General features: G+C 34.6%; 1 protein-coding gene across 1 annotated transcript in view; it reads left to right on the forward strand.

Moving 5' to 3' along the window:
* slc4a5a (solute carrier family 4 member 5a) overlaps nucleotides 1-321 on the forward strand; it is a 30,277-nt gene that overhangs the window by 8,655 nt on the left and 21,301 nt on the right. Inside the window, exon 6 of the mRNA XM_035658455.1 lies at nucleotides 111-166. Within this exon, the coding sequence (XP_035514348.1) occupies nucleotides 111-166 (56 nt within the window). The remainder of the gene's footprint in view (nucleotides 1-110; nucleotides 167-321) is intronic.

Here is a 321-nt window from a genome sequence, read left to right on the forward strand (position 1 = left end):
TTGTTACTGTTTATCCTTATTTGAATGGATCTACAAAGCAGATATATACAGTTAACAATAAATAGCATATAATATAATCGTATAACTGTTCTTGTTGTTTTGTCATCCAGGTCACGCCCAGAGTAGGAGTATGAACGATATTGCAGATACTCCGAGCACGGACCAGGTGACTCATTTCAATCTTCTGCACATACTTTTACATATGCATTAGTGAATGATATTGATTGAGGTAATCAAAGATCACTTGGCATTACAACCTTGAAATCAACATTTCCTCGAAGCATGCATGTTCATCAAATCTGCTTAGCTTTCTTTTTTTTT

Source organism: Morone saxatilis, unplaced genomic scaffold (genome assembly GCF_004916995.1).
Source record: "Morone saxatilis isolate NCDOM2014 unplaced genomic scaffold, NCSU_SB_2.0 Contig16, whole genome shotgun sequence".
Taxonomy (NCBI): Eukaryota; Metazoa; Chordata; class Actinopteri; family Moronidae; genus Morone; species Morone saxatilis.